Here is a 14,733-nt window from a genome sequence, read left to right as displayed (position 1 = left end):
ATTTCAAAATATTTAGTTTTCCATTTGTTCATTTCAATTTTTTGTTTTTCATAATTTGTTATTTGTTTGTCTCTACTATAAATATAGAGTATTTCAAAATATTTAGTTTTCCATTTGTTCATTTCAATTTTTTGTTTTTCATAATTTGTTATTTGTTTGTCTCTGCTATAAATATAGAGTATTTCAAAATATTTAGTTTTCCATTTGTTCATTTCAATTTTTTGTTTTTCATAATTTGTTATTTGTTTGTCTCTACTATAAATATAGAGTATTTCAAAATATTTAGTTTTCCATTTGTTCATTTCAATTTTTTGTTTTTCATAATTTGTTATTTGTTTGTCTCTACTATAAATATAGAGTATTTCAAAATATTTAGTTTTCCATTTGTTCATTTCAATTTTTTGTTTTTCATAATTTGTTATTTGTTTGTCTCTACTATAAATATACAGTATTTCAAAATATTTAGTTTTCCATTTGTTCATTTCAATTTTTTGTTTTTCATAATTTGTTATTTGTTTGTCTCTACTATAAATATAGAGTATTTCAAAATATTTAGTTTTCCATTTGTTCATTTCAATTTTTTGTTTTTCATAATTTGTTATTTGTTTGTCTCTACTATAAATATAGAGTATTTCAAAATATTTAGTTTTCCATTTGTTCATTTCAATTTTTTGTTTTTCATAATTTGTTATTTGTTTGTCTCTACTATAAATATACAGTATTTCAAAATATTTAGTTTTCCATTTGTTCATTTCAATTTTTTGTTTTTCATAATTTGTTATTTGTTTGTCTCTACTATAAATATAGAGTATTTCAAAATATTTAGTTTTCCATTTGTTCATTTCAATTTTTTGTTTTTCATAATTTGTTATTTGTTTGTCTCTACTATAAATATAGAGTATTTCAAAATATTTAGTTTTCCATTTGTTCATTTCAATTTTTTGTTTTTCATAATTTGTTATTTGTTTGTCTCTACTATAAATATAGAGTATTTCAAAATATTTAGTTTTCCATTTGTTCATTTCAATTTTTTGTTTTTCATAATTTGTTATTTGTTTGTCTCTACTATAAATATAGAGTATTTCAAAATATTTAGTTTTCCATTTGTTCATTTCAATTTGTTTTGTTTTTCATAATTTGTTATTTGTTCGTCTCTAATATAAATATAGAGTATTTCAAAATATTTAGTTTTCCATTTGTTCATTTCAATTTTTTGTTTTTCATAATTTGTTATTTGTTTGTCTCTACTATAAATATACAGTATTTCAAAATATTTAGTTTTCCATTTGTTCATTTCAATTTTTTGTTTTTCATAATTTGTTATTTGTTTGTCTCTACTATAAATATAGAGTATTTCAAAATATTTAGTTTTCCATTTGTTCATTTCAATTTTTTGTTTTTCATAATTTGTTATTTGTTTGTCTCTACTATAAATATAGAGTATTTCAAAATATTTAGTTTTCCATTTGTTCATTTCAATTTTTTGTTTTTCATAATTTGTTATTTGTTTGTCTCTACTATAAATATAGAGTATTTCAAAATATTTAGTTTTCCATTTGTTCATTTCAATTTTTTGTTTTTCATAATTTGTTATTTGTTTGTCTCTACTATAAATATAGAGTATTTCAAAATATTTAGTTTTCCATTTGTTCATTCCAATTTTTTGTTTTTCATAATTTATTTGTTTGTTTGTCTCTACTATAAATATAGAGTATTTCAAAATATTTAGTTTTCCATTTGTTCATTTCAATTTTTTGTTTTTCATAATTTGTCATTTGTTTGTCTCTAATATAAATATAGAGTATTTCAAAATATTTAGTTTTCCATTTGTTCATTTCAATTTTTTGTTTTTCATAATTTGTTATTTGTTTGTCTCTACTATAAATATACAGTATTTCAAAATATTTAGTTTTCCATTTGTTCATTTCAATTTTTTGTTTTTCATAATTTGTTATTTGTTTGTCTCTACTATAAATATAGAGTATTTCAAAATATTTAGTTTTCCATTTGTTCATTTCAATTTTTTGTTTTTCATAATTTGTTATTTGTTTGTCTCTACTATAAATATAGAGTATTTCAAAATATTTAGTTTTCCATTTGTTCATTTCAATTTGTTTTGTTTTTCATAATTTGTTATTTGTTTGTCTCTACTATAAATATAGAGTATTTCAAAATATTTAGTTTTCCATTTGTTCATTTCAATTTTTTGTTTTTCATAATTTGTTATTTGTTTGTCTCTACTATAAATATAGAGTATTTCAAAATATTTAGTTTTCCATTTGTTCATTTCAATTTTTTGTTTTTCATAATTTGTTATTTGTTTGTCTCTACTATAAATATAGAGTATTTCAAAATATTTAGGTTTCCATTTGTTCATTTCAATTTTTTGTTTTTCATAATTTGTTATTTGTTTGTCTCTACTATAAATATAGAGTATTTCAAAATATTTAGTTTTCCATTTGTTCATTTCAATTTGTTTTGTTTTTCATAATTTGTTATTTGTTTGTCTCTACTATAAATATAGAGTATTTCAAAATATTTAGGTTTCCATTTGTTCATTTCAATTTTTTGTTTTTCATAATTTGTTATTTGTTTGTCTCTACTATAAATATAGAGTATTTCAAAATATTTAGTTTTCCATTTGTTCATTTCAATTTGTTTTGTTTTTCATAATTTGTTATTTGTTTGTCTCTACTATAAATATAGAGTATTTCAAAATATTTAGGTTTCCATTTGTTCATTTCAATTTTTTGTTTTTCATAATTTGTTATTTGTTTGTCTCTACTATAAATATAGAGTATTTCAAAATATTTAGTTTTCCATTTGTTCATTTCAATTTTTTGTTTTTCATAATTTGTTATTTGTTTGTCTCTACTATAAATATAGAGTATTTCAAAATATTTAGTTTTCCATTTGTTCATTTCAATTTTTTGTTTTTCATAATTTGTTATTTGTTTGTCTCTAATATAAATATAGAGTATTTCAAAATATTTAGTTTTCCATTTGTTCATTTCAATTTTTTGTTTTTCATAATTTGTTATTTGTTTGTCTCTACTATAAGTATAGAGTATTTCAAAATATTTAGTTTTCCATTTGTTCATTTCAATTTTTTGTTTTTCATAATTTGTTATTTGTTTGTCTCTACTATAAATATAGAGTATTTCAAAATATTTAGTTTTCCATTTGTTCATTTCAATTTTTTGTTTTTCATGATTTGTTATTTGTTTGTCTCTACTATAAATATAGAGTATTTCAAAATATTTAGTTTTCCATTTGTTCATTTCAATTTTTTGTTTTTCATAATTTGTTATTTGTTTGTCTCTACTATAAATATAGAGTATTTCAAAATATTTAGTTTTCCATTTGTTCATTTCAATTTTTTGTTTTTCATAATTTGTTATTTGTTTGTCTCTACTATAAATATAGAGTATTTCAAAATATTTAGTTTTCCATTTGTTCATTTCAATTTTTTGTTTTTCATAATTTGTTATTTGTTTGTCTCTACTATAAATATACAGTATTTCAAAATATTTAGTTTTCCATTTGTTCATTTCAATTTTTTGTTTTTCATAATTTGTTATTTGTTTGTCTCTACTATAAATATAGAGTATTTCAAAATATTTAGTTTTCCATTTGTTCATTCCAATTTTTTGTTTTTCATAATTTATTTGTTTGTTTGTCTCTAATATAAATATAGAGTATTTCAAAATATTTAGTTTTCCATTTGTTCATTTCAATTTTTTGTTTTTCATAATTTGTTATTTGTTTGTCTCTACTATAAATATAGAGTATTTCAAAATATTTAGTTTTCCATTTGTTCATTTCAATTTTTTGTTTTTCATAATTTGTTATTTGTTTGTCTCTAATATAAATATAGAGTATTTCAAAATATTTAGTTTTCCATTTGTTCATTTCAATTTTTTGTTTTTCATAATTTGTTATTTGTTTGTCTCTACTATAAATATAGAGTATTTCAAAATATTTAGTTTTCCATTTGTTCATTTCAATTTTTTGTTTTTCATAATTTGTTATTTGTTTGTCTCTACTATAAATATAGAGTATTTCAAAATATTTAGTTTTCCATTTGTTCATTTCAATTTTTTGTTTTTCATAATTTATTTGTTTGTTTGTCTCTACTATAAATATAGAGTATTTCAAAATATTTAGGTTTCCATTTGTTCATTTCAATTTTTTGTTTTTCATAATTTGTTATTTGTTTGTCTCTACTATAAATATAGAGTATTTCAAAATATTTAGTTTTCCATTTGTTCATTCCAATTTTTTGTTTTTCATAATTTATTTGTTTGTTTGTCTCTACTATAAATATAGAGTATTTCAAAATATTTAGGTTTCCATTTGTTCATTTCAATTTTTTGTTTTTCATAATTTGTTATTTGTTTGTCTCTACTATAAATATAGAGTATTTCAAAATATTTAGTTTTCCATTTGTTCATTTCAATTTTTTGTTTTTCATAATTTGTTATTTGTTTGTCTCTAATATAAATATAGAGTATTTCAAAATATTTAGTTTTCCATTTGTTCATTTCAATTTTTTGTTTTTCATAATTTGTTATTTGTTTGTCTCTACTATAAATATAGAGTATTTCAAAATATTTAGTTTTCCATTTGTTCATTTCAATTTTTTGTTTTTCATAATTTGTTATTTGTTTGTCTCTACTATAAATATACAGTATTTCAAAATATTTAGTTTTCCATTTGTTCATTTCAATTTTTTGTTTTTCATAATTTATTTGTTTGTCTCTGCTATAAATATACAGTATTTCAAAATATTTAGTTTTCCATTTGTTCATTTCAATTTGTTTTGTTTTTCATAATTTGTTATTTGTTTGTCTCTACTATAAATATACAGTATTTCAAAATGATTTGTTAGTCTGTTTTATACAAGGTGGAACGATAAAGTTGTTGCCCTTAAAAAAACAATACTACAGCTTAATTTTAAAACTTTTATTGAAAAAATAAATTCAGGTAACTTGATTATGTAGTAGAACTGACATCTATTCAAGGTAGCAAACTTTAGCCGCAATCACTACCTCGATACGGGTCCGGAACTGGGAGCATGCGCTGACGGGAGCTTGGCAAATGCTTAGCAGATGGTGGCGATCAGGCTGGCTTTGGTGTTGTGGGAGGTCATGTTGGTGATGTCCTTGACATATGACCAGCGGGTTTAGGTCGGGGAGGAGGACAGCCAGTGAGGGAAGAGTACAAAGTTGTAGCATTCCTTCTGGAGCTAAGCGGGGGTCTTTTTGGACTTGTGGGCCGGCACAGTCCTGCTGCCACACCCAGGATCTGCCAGCGGCCACTTGAGATCACCAGGGTATCACCACACTCTTCAGCACATCTTGGTACACTTTGGCGTTCACTTTCAAACCGACTTTATGAAATGGCATAATGTAGCCTTCACTTGAAACCACACCAAAGACCATAGCCATTCTGAGGTTGCTGGCAATGGTCCTGTGGCATAACTTGGCTCGGTGGAGAGCATGAATTGTACAGCAGCACATCTCCAATCTTGCTCGTTGAACAGTGTGTCACTTTCAGGCATGTTAGAACGCTCCTATTGCTCTTGGGATTTGTTCACAACTGGCCAACTTGTAGATAGTCTGCAACAAAAAAGAAAACCGGTTTTCATCAAATGGAAATGGAATCATGTCGTCTTTTCTAGGGCGACAATTTTATTGTTCCACCCTGTAAGTGTGATAAATTGAAAAAGATATTAATGTAGATTTTATCGTTTTGTATTTTTCACAATTTTATTTGTTTGGCGTTTTACAAACTTTTAAACAATATTTCTCTTTGGATAAACTAAAAAGTGTTTTTCTAAGTAAAATTACTGTTAAATTCACAAAATATCAAAATTGTTGATTATTTCAGTAAAACCGTCTCTTTTCAATTTTTGCTTTGTTTAGTGGAAATCATCCCTTCTCATTAAACTTATGTAATTCCAGTTTAATTTTTTTATCGAGGGAGAAAAAAAAAATTACACGCACAACCCATTAAGTCTCTGCTCTTACATGATATTTTTATTTTTATTTTTTTCCACATCCAACGATTAACTCCTGATGAGTTTGTTGGCGAAGAGGCCTCTCGGGTTTTGCTGACTATTTTCTTTAAAGTTATATATATATATATATATATATATATATATAAAATGAAAATTACAATTAAGTTTACCAAAATGATCCAAGATGGTAAAACTAAAATATATTATAAATATTAAAGAATTAATATTTATGAAGTTATCTCAAAAGCTTGATAAAACCAAATAGGAGATAGCTTTTTTACTGTCAGTGGATACTTTACCTTTCACCAGACTATCCATTCACGTGAAATCACCTTTTTCTTCACCCTATTCCCTCTGCTTCACTTTTTGTTATCAAGTAAGATCTTTGACTTACTTGCAGTTTCATCAAATACTTTTGTATGCAAAATCTGATCCCGCATTTTGCTAATTCCTACCCTCTGATGAGAAGGAAAGTATTTTTTTGAAACTCCGCGGATTAAGGACTATCCACTTATCAGGTGTTTCTTTTTCAGATTAAATCTGTTTTTAACTCTCTTTCAACGTGTTTTTTAACATGTTTTATTAACTATTTGCTGTTATATACTAGCATGGGTGCCCGGCGTTACCCGGGTGTTTGGAGATGTATGTTGAGCAGCAAAAAAAAAAAGAAAAAAGAAAAAAAGTGGTCAATTTTTTTAACTTTAACCCCTATTATGACGCCTAAAGATTTATTGTTTTGGGATCAAATCAAGTTATTCAGTTAGATCCATGCCCAGGGAACCTATATCTAAAATTTCAAGTGTTTAGACCGAACATTGTCAGTTTGGTAGAGTTCTCAAAGGTCAAATCGTTAAACTTTGACCCCTTAATCGCCAAAATTTTGGCCGAAAACCAATCACATCGATTTTCCCAAATCTCAGAACCCTGTATATCAAATTTTGAGTCTGTAGACTTAAAATTAACAGAGTTATTGCGTAGGGAAATGTACACACATAGATACACACAGACAGACACTTTCACTTTTATAGATATATATATATACACACTAGCAGGCTGTCCACCATTGCCCAGTCATAATATACGCTTAAATATGATATTTTGATTAATGCAGATTTCGTATTTATTATTTAGGAGGTGGGCATTGAACAAAAAAAAAAAAGTGGTGGCAGGCAGACAGGCTCGAACCCATACCGCAAAGGAGGAAAAGAATGTGAAAAAAAAAAACAAGTGACGTCTTTGCTGTTGTGTCCATCGCCAATCCGAACGTGGTGATGGTTTAAATTAAAGCTAGTCAATCGAAAAGAAGGGATGACTTTCGAAAATAGCTGCGAAAAAATCAGCTCCCCCCTCCTGTAGAAAACTGCCCAGTTGAGAGTGAAAGAATTCATAGTTTTTTGCCAATTTTTCGATATTTTTCATCCGAAGAATCAAGCTTTTAAACGATACCAATCTTGCGAAAATATGTCGCCTCTGTCAAAAGTTTTAGGCAAATATACAAACATACATACATACATTTAAACAGACAGGTGAGATTTATATTATAGAAGATGGCTTGAATACTCTATATATTAAGTTTCATGTCTATGGACCAAAGACTGACAGAGGAGTTTGGTAGGCGAAAATTTTAAACACGTATATATATATATATATATATATATATATGTATATATCTTGTGTGTTCGTCCTTCGAAGTCGAAGATGACCATGACATCAGTGAGTAAAAGTATTGTTTTTGTGCTTCCGGAGATGACTTGTAAGGCCAATCCGGGCATAGAAGGCTCTTCCACAAGTTGGACAGTGGTGAGTAGGTGTTGTGGGGACAGAGCTTGTTGCTATGGCTTTGCGGGTTGCACGCTTCTGTTCTGCTTTGAGGGTTCTTCTCTCTTCAGCTGTTTCAGCTCCTTTGTTGATGAGGTGATGCCAGTGAGGTCTGTCTGATGCAAGCGATTCCCAGGACTCGGTACTGATGTTGAAGTCTTTGAGGGAGACTTTGAGGTTGTCCTTAAAGCATTTTCTTGGTGCTCCAACTGAACGCTTACCTTAGCACAGCTCGCCATACAGGAGTTGTTTTGAGATTCTTTCATCTGGCATGCGGGAGACGTGACCTGCCCATCTCAGTTGGGGCTTTCGAATGGTAGTAGTTATGCTGGGAAGATTAGCACTTTTCAGGACCTCTGCATCAGGGACTTTGTCTTGACATCTGATATGGAAGAGATTTCGGAGACATCTAAGGTAGAAGTGGTTCAACATTTTTTCGTGCCTTCTGTAGGTAGTCTGGGTTTCTGAGCCATAGAGCAATGTGGTGAGGAAAACTGCTCTGTAAACCTTCAGCTTGGTGTCAATGCTGATTCCTCTCCTTTCCCAGACTTTGCTTCTGAGTCTCACAAATTGGCGATTCTGTTGTTGATTTCGAGATTGATTGTGGCTGTCCGAGATAGAGTGCTGCCCAGATAGGTGGAGGTCTCAACTGCTTGAAGGTTCTGTCCCTTGACTGAGATACTCGGCTCATGATACAGATTTCTGGGAGCTGGTTGGAACATAACTTCAGTCTTCTTGGTGCTAATTGTGAGGCCGAAGTTGTTACAGGCTGCGGAGAATTTGTTTATCTGGTCTTGCATTTCTCGCTCGTTGCTGGCATTGAGGGCACAGTCATCAACAAAATGACTGTGTCCTCATATATACGCATACATAAATATATATATATAAAGAGGTTTGTGTTTACTATAACCTTTTTATGCAAATATTATGCAAGTATAAATCATGTAAAATATCTGCAAGAATATAATTACACGTAAAAGTTAACTAAAGATGATCTAATAATAAAACCGAAAAAAACTAATAAGGAATTAAAATGAATGTTTAAAAGAATATGCAAATTAGTTAGATCTTTTGAAGATGAATGCAATTCAACAACCCATATATAACAAAGTTGTATTTTCTTTTTAAATAAATAGGAAAAAGGATTTTTAACTGAAATATCAATACAAAAAAAAAAAAAAATTATAGGAGTATGGATAAAGCTAAAATTAGAAACCAAAACATTTAGCTCTCCAGCTACGTTCCCTAGTATTTGAGCTATCGACAGATAAGAAAGATTCAAAATTCAACTATTTTAAGTTATGAATGAATTTGCACATGCGCAAGAGTAATAGAAATATGTCGGTAAGTTTTGCATCTCAACTTGCTTACATATTTCTCTATGCGTTATTCATCCATCCAAACAAAGATTTTACTCGTTATAAGCCATCTTTGGTGTATTATTACTATTTCCTGTTTAAATTTCAGTGTTATGTGACTAATAGTTTAAGAGTGTATCGGATAAACATACACACACATACATACATCTGTTTTCTTTATATAGAGAAGTGCTAGGATAATGTCATTGAATGGTGGCTTATCGATAAATGCTGCACTTTTCAAAAAACAAAACTGCATCTTCACAGGCTTTTCCATGCATATGCCATATTGTAAACATGCACGGTTAGCAGGTTGCATGTTTGCAATGCATGCACACTGCTTGCTGCAAGTGATATTTAATTAAGAGAAGAGAAACCAGCTAAGAAATAGGAAATATATCTGACTTGGGTTTTGACTACCCGGAATTCGATTTTTCCACTTGAAAAAATATTTATACCGATAAGCGAGTCCATGTTATACACCACTTTTTTATTCTCTTTTTTAAATACTGGCCGGACATATGCAAAATCTCTCAGGCATTAAGCTAAAATTTATAAGGAAGACCCCCCCCCCAAACCCCCCAGGTGTATTTTTATGTTTGAGAAAATATCCACACATTAACATGTTTTTACGGTTATCGAAAAAAATAACAATTTTATAGTTAAGTATTTAGGAATCTATAAAAAAAATCGGAAATGGTAATTGTATCAGAATCGGAAATTTGTTTCGGAATCAGTAATTGTATCAGAATCGGGGGCGGGAATATTGGAACCGTCCCATCACTAATCTATACGGAAAATTACAAGTAGAAGTTTAATTTAAAAAAAAAAAAAAAAAATCAATTTTGTCCAATTTTAAGGAGAGTAGAAAGTGGACCTTGGGTTTACTTTCGGCATCCGCCTAATTTTTTTTTTTTTTTTTTTTTTTGTTCTTTAGTCCTCACATTCCATAATGTTTCTGACAGGGAGGAAAAATTGTTTTCTGGGTACTATCTAACACTTATCTTTGCTTTTTTTGTTTGTTTGTTTTTTTTTTACTTCAGAGTAATTTTTATTTTTTAGATTCTTATATCAAGTGGCTTAATACCCTGTCTGGTGCGATTTCAATAATATATTATGAAAAAAAAATTAAAAGAAGCACATTTTCTAATAGTTCCTTCCTTTGAACTGCTAGATTTTGGAATTTCCTCCCCGTTTTCTGCTTCCCTGTCTGTATTAAACTGCAGAAATTTAAATGTAATGTGAACAAAAATTGCGCTGCTCAACTCCCCACAGTCTCCTGTTAAACATGATCCCAAATAGTATCCTCTTGCGTTCCAAGTGACATTATGCCTTGTTTCTGGTGAAATTGAGTAAAAGAAGAAAAAAGGTACAGAACAGTTAACGTAATTTCTTTGGAAATTAAAATCTCTGGAAATTAATAAACATCTTTCAATACAATATATAATATACAGTACAGGTGAGAAGGAACACAGATCTATACATCCGAGATGACAGTCTCAGTACAATGTAATACAATACAATATACGGTGAAAAGGAACACAAGCCTATACACCCGAGATTCGATGCCTCCGTTCAGTCTTGAAAGACAAAGGATACTCTCTGTAGGGGCAGCTACGCGTGTATTAGTGAGGCAAGGGTTGCACAATCCTCAAACACACCTCTCCTGAATCGGCACTGTTTGAGTCCAGTGGCAAGGAGAAGTTCAGGATGACTGGAAACAATGCCGAGATAAGCAGAGAGCACATACAGCACCTGGAAGTCCCAAACGGTCACCCATCTGGTACTGGCCAAGCTCATTGTTGCTTAACTTCAGTGATTTGACGGGAACCGGTGTGTCAAACGTGATTATGCCGTCTCTAAACACACATCATCTCTACGCAGTCTCTAAACACGCATCATCTCTACGCAGTCTCTAAACACGCATCATCTCTACGCAGTCTCTAAACACGCATCATCTTACGCAGTCTCTAAACACGCATCATCTCTACGCAGTCTCTAAACACGCATCATCTCTACGCAGTCTCTAAACACGCATCATTTGTACGCAGTCTCTCTAAGCGCGCGTCGTGTCTACGGAGTCCCTCTAAGCGCGCGTCGTGTCTACGCAGTCTCTCTAAGCGCGCGTCGTGTCTACGCAGTCCCTCTAAGCGCGCGTTGTGTCTACGCAGTCCCTCTAAGCGCGCGTCGTGTCTACGCAGTCTCTCTAAGCGCGCGTCGTGTCTACGCAGTCTCTCTAAGCGCGCGTCGTGTCTACGCAGTCTCTCTAAGCGTGCGTTGTCTCTAAATTTGTAGTCAAAGTGAAGCGGATGATTCCTCCAATATTTGTCTCGTCTGACTTTGAAGGTATTGAGTGACTCTGCAGATAGAACTTCTTCCGGCAGCTGATTTCACACGTTAGAAGAAGTATTCTCAAACAGACCCAGCTTCCCTCGTTTCAATGTCACTTTTTATCCAAACACAAGGAATGCCCACGGGTCCTAAAATATTGTTTCAAAGACAGTCAATTTTTTTTCTAGTCGTTGGGTTTAGCTGCATTGTAAGGTGGCCTCTAGTATAAGATAGCATGGTTTGAATTGAATATTTTAAAAACTGTTGTCAGTCAAGAAGATAAATTTATATTTGTATTTTTTTTTTTTTTTTTTTTTTTTAGCAATTGAACGCCAACAACAAAAAGAACAAGAGAAACAGCTAAAACAACACGAGAAGATCAAACGACAAGAACAATTCCGAATGGAACGAGAGCTGAGAGCCCAACAAGTTTTGGAGGTAAGTTGATCATGCACACAGGCTGAATCAATTACAAATGCATAAAAAAAAAAATTGCACACTCATCAGCGATTGAAATATGTGACAGTAAAACTCTTTGTGAAATGAAAAGCCAAAAAGATTTTTAAAAAAATAAAGAATAAAAAATTTGAATAAAAAATTTGAATAAAGAAATTTGGAATTAAATATAAAATGAAATTAAAGATAAAAATCAGAAATAAAGATATGAAAATAAATAAGATTTGGAAATCTTGATTTAAAATAATTTAAATTAGATATACAATTAAATTAATTAAATTAAAGATAATAAGAAATAAAGATGTAAAAAAAAAAAAGAAAAGAAATTTGGAAGTCTTTGATTAAAAAGAAAAGAAATTTGGAAGTCTTTGATTAAAAACAAAATTTGAAATGAAATATAAAATTAAAGTAAAAAATAAAACTGAAAAAATAAATTTGGAAATCTTTACATTAAAAAAAATTTGAAATAAAATATAAATTAAAGATAAAGATAAGAAATAAAAAAAATAAAAAGATATAAAAAAGAAATTTGGAAATCTTTACAAGCCATACAGTGCAAATATTTTGATCTTCCTTCATGGAAGAAAATATGCGCTTTGTAATATGTGCTCGTCTGGATTGTTATTTGCACAACGTTTCATTTAATGTAACTTCCGATCTTCTTCGGATGAATCTTGTCGTACCTGGAGGAATTCTTTGTGTTAAACTCGGGAATCTGCATAGGATTTCGAACAGAACCTCTATTTAATCCATGGAAGTAGTGTGCTCTTGTTTCATTAACTGTGACTGGGTATGCCAGGATAATTTACCAGAGTTGAGCCTTCAACCTCCAGAAGAGTGTAACTTACAACTGAATTTTACCGAGCACTCTATCCACTATGCTACGAGTCCTTGCAGATAACTCTAGTAGGAATTTTAGGAGCTTTAAATCATTTTTTGTTTTACTAACAATTTTAGCATGAATTTTGGAACTTATTCTTGCTTTTAGATGTACAACTTTACTACTTTATCGCTATAGATCATTATTTATTGCTGCAGATTATATACAATTAATTAGTGGGGAGCACCCATCGTTGCTCCGTCGTAAAAAAGATGTGACAGTGGGGTGGGTGGATGGGGTGGGTGGTTGTAAAATCTGCTTAAATATGATATTTAAAAAAAAAAAAAAAAAAAAAAAAAAGAAAAAAAAAATTGTGACAGCTGGGTGGGTAGGGAGGCATTGGCTAGTCGTTAAAGCGAAACCGAAAGCAGAATTTTGTAAACATAAAAAAAAATGAGAACAAAAAAATTTTTAAAATGAGAAAAAAAAAAATTAAAAAAAAAAAATGAGAAAATAAAATGAAAATAAAAATGCTGTGTGCCGGGCGTGAACTCACATAACTTTAAATTAGTAAGCGAACACGTTATTGATCGGATGTTATCACGCTGCAAATTTAGCTTTTTAAAACGAAAGAATGAAACGATGGTTCACACGTGTGGTTTGCAAACAGTGCCAAAAGCAAGGTTTTTTTATTTAGCCCCTCCTTCAAACAAAACAAGATTTTTTAACGAAAAAATTGATTTTTTTTTTTTTTTTTTTTCAATTTTTTTATATTATGTGTCCGAGAGATCACTTTTTCTAACAACAGTGCCACGTTCGTGCCTGTCTGAAGCAGATGACAAGTTTTTAGTGTAGATACAAACACGCACACCCGTTTGACCTTTATATAATAGAAGATGGTTTCCATATTATGTTAGATTCTAAACATCACAAAAAAAAAAAAAAAAATCAAAATCAAACATTGCACTTTAGCCATAGTCGTTACCGTTTGAACTATCGTCAAATAGATGAAAAATATTTAAAAATGAATTGACTATAATTTATGAATACTTGTGTATGCTTACAAGATCCAAGTTCCCATTCTTCACTGGCAGCTATTTTTACTGGCTAAAAAACATAAAAGGATAGACTACAAAAAAAAAAAAAAAAAAGAAAAAGCAATCAATCCTCGAGTGGCTTCTTGGCCTTGATAAGTGGGGATGCCTATGTAAAAAAAAAAAAAAATTTGCCTCGCCTAACGCCCCACTCCATGACCTTGCATCTCTGAGGAGATACAGTTTAAAAAAAAAAAAGGAGAAATTAATCGACATGCATACATAGTGATTTGTAGGAATTAGATTTGGATGGCCAAGGATATTTTTTATATAAGACGATTTAATGCAATGACCTAAAAACAAGCAAACTATTACTTAATACATTTTTTAATTTTTTAGAAGAGAATTTATTTTTATTTGGATTCCAGAGTTCAAGAAAATGCACCTGAAGAAAGACGGATGATACATCGACTGGATTATTGTGAAAAATAATATTTAAGATGAGAATATTTCAAATAACATGAATTATCAATCCCCATCTTAAAAATTCAGAAACAAAATAGGTGCTGTTTTCTCGAGTAAAAATTTAAAAAACAAAATGAAACGACACTTATGTTCTCTGAAGTGTTTGTTGCAAAATAAAAAAAAAGTAAGAATAAAATTTTAAAATAAATATTTCCATCCTAATGGATTATATATATATATATATATATATATTCCAAATATCAACAATTCTTCAAAAACTAATGATCTTTAATTGGTTTTTGTTAGCACTGCTACACACGATCATCTTTGAGTTGAAGCTGCATTCCTATTACTGGTTTAAAAACATTCTGTGAATTTCCTTGTGTCATGGTTTCGATCCGCTGTTGGTCTGATTCCTCTGAAGACATC

General features: G+C 29.8%; 1 protein-coding gene across 17 annotated transcripts in view; it reads left to right on the top strand.

Moving 5' to 3' along the window:
• LOC145259755 (bromodomain adjacent to zinc finger domain protein 2B-like) overlaps nucleotides 1-14,733 on the top strand; it is a 401,536-nt gene that overhangs the window by 299,139 nt on the left and 87,664 nt on the right. For all 17 annotated transcript variants that reach the window (XM_080117486.1, XM_080117484.1, XM_080117483.1 and 14 more), the window contains one exon: nucleotides 11,852-11,967. In XM_080117486.1, the coding sequence (XP_079973612.1) occupies nucleotides 11,852-11,967 (116 nt within the window). The remainder of the gene's footprint in view (nucleotides 1-11,851; nucleotides 11,968-14,733) is intronic.

This window comes from Euprymna scolopes, chromosome 35 (assembly GCF_053919585.1).
Source record: "Euprymna scolopes isolate OS-2025 chromosome 35, ASM5391958v1, whole genome shotgun sequence".
NCBI lineage: Eukaryota > Metazoa > Mollusca > Cephalopoda > Sepiida > Sepiolidae > Euprymna > Euprymna scolopes.
Note: the sequence above shows the minus strand (reverse complement) of the source record. Positions and strands in the feature narration are given on the sequence as shown.